Source organism: Fukomys damarensis, unplaced genomic scaffold (assembly GCF_012274545.1).
Source record: "Fukomys damarensis isolate Sample0158 unplaced genomic scaffold, DMR_v1.0_HiC HiC_scaffold_20, whole genome shotgun sequence".
NCBI lineage: Eukaryota > Metazoa > Chordata > Mammalia > Rodentia > Bathyergidae > Fukomys > Fukomys damarensis.
In genome coordinates, this window is record NW_022900932.1 from 1246997 (window position 1) to 1248004 (window position 1008).

The window sequence follows — 1008 nt, forward strand, 5'->3', positions numbered from 1 at the left end:
TCCTGGCCGGAGGGAGCAGGGACTTGGTGGCGCCGACGCTGCTCACGAGGCCGGCCTCGCCAACCCCGTCCTCCTTGAGGCCTATCTTGGGCTCGATGAACTGGCTGAGCGCGTTGCGGCACTTCTCCACCACGTGCTCCATCTGCAGGTAGGACGCGGCCGTCAGGTAGTTGACGATGTCCCTGACGGCGAACTCCAGGGCTCCGGTGTAGCAGGAGAGGAGCAGGTCGGCCACGATGCGCGCGCTGTGCATCAGGGAGACCTGCAGCTCGGAGCTGGGGTTCAGCAGGAACTGGTCCCGCAGGAACGGGGAGCAGGCGGCCAGGATGACCTTGTGGCCGCGGAACTTGAGGCTGTCGGCCACGATGGTCACGTCGCAGAACCGCTCCTCCGCGCGGAGTTGGTTCATGTTGCGCAGCGTGGCGGCCTCGTGGCCGGGCAGCTGGAAGCGCAGGACTTCCACCCCAGAGGCCATTGTGGTGGGAGTGGGCAACCCTGGTCGGGAAGGAAACCGGTCAGAGACAAAGGTCTCCTGCTCTCCGAAGCCAAGGCTCCGGGCCCCTCACCCCATTCTTGTCCGGTTCCCCCAGCGTCCCATCTCCCAGTCTTCACGCCGCTTCCTCAGTTTCCCCAACCCGGGGAGGCGCTGTCCCTCCGACAGGAGGGAGGCGTGGTTCCCGGGGGCGGGGCAGCGGCGTCCACACCCCCGGTCCAGCGCCCGAGGAGACGACGCCAGAGAAAGCCCGCGCACCCTGGGGGAAGGACAGAGGAAGGGGGGCAGTTCCCCCAGCGTCCCATCTCCCAGTCTTCACGCCGCTTCCTCAGTTTCCCCAACCCGGGGAGGCGCTGTCCCTCCGACAGGAGGGAGGCGTGGTTCCCGGGGGCGGGGCAGCGGCGTCCACACCCCCGGTCCAGCGCCCGAGGAGACGACGCCAGAGAAAGCCCGCGCACCCTGGGGGAAGGACAGAGGAAGGGGGGCAGAGACCCGGACCTGTGGCTGTGGGGTGT

The 1008-nt window shown here is 68.4% G+C and overlaps 1 protein-coding gene across 1 annotated transcript in view; it reads right to left on the reverse strand.

The window, feature by feature from the left end:
- Positions 1-704, reverse strand: part of Zbtb12 (zinc finger and BTB domain containing 12) — a 1726-nt gene extending 1022 nt beyond the window's left edge. The window contains exon 1 of the mRNA XM_010609933.2: positions 8-704. Coding sequence (XP_010608235.1) covers positions 8-475 — 468 coding nt within the window. The 5' untranslated portion in view covers positions 476-704. The remainder of the gene's footprint in view (positions 1-7) is intronic.
- Positions 705-1008: the final 304 nt, after the last annotated feature.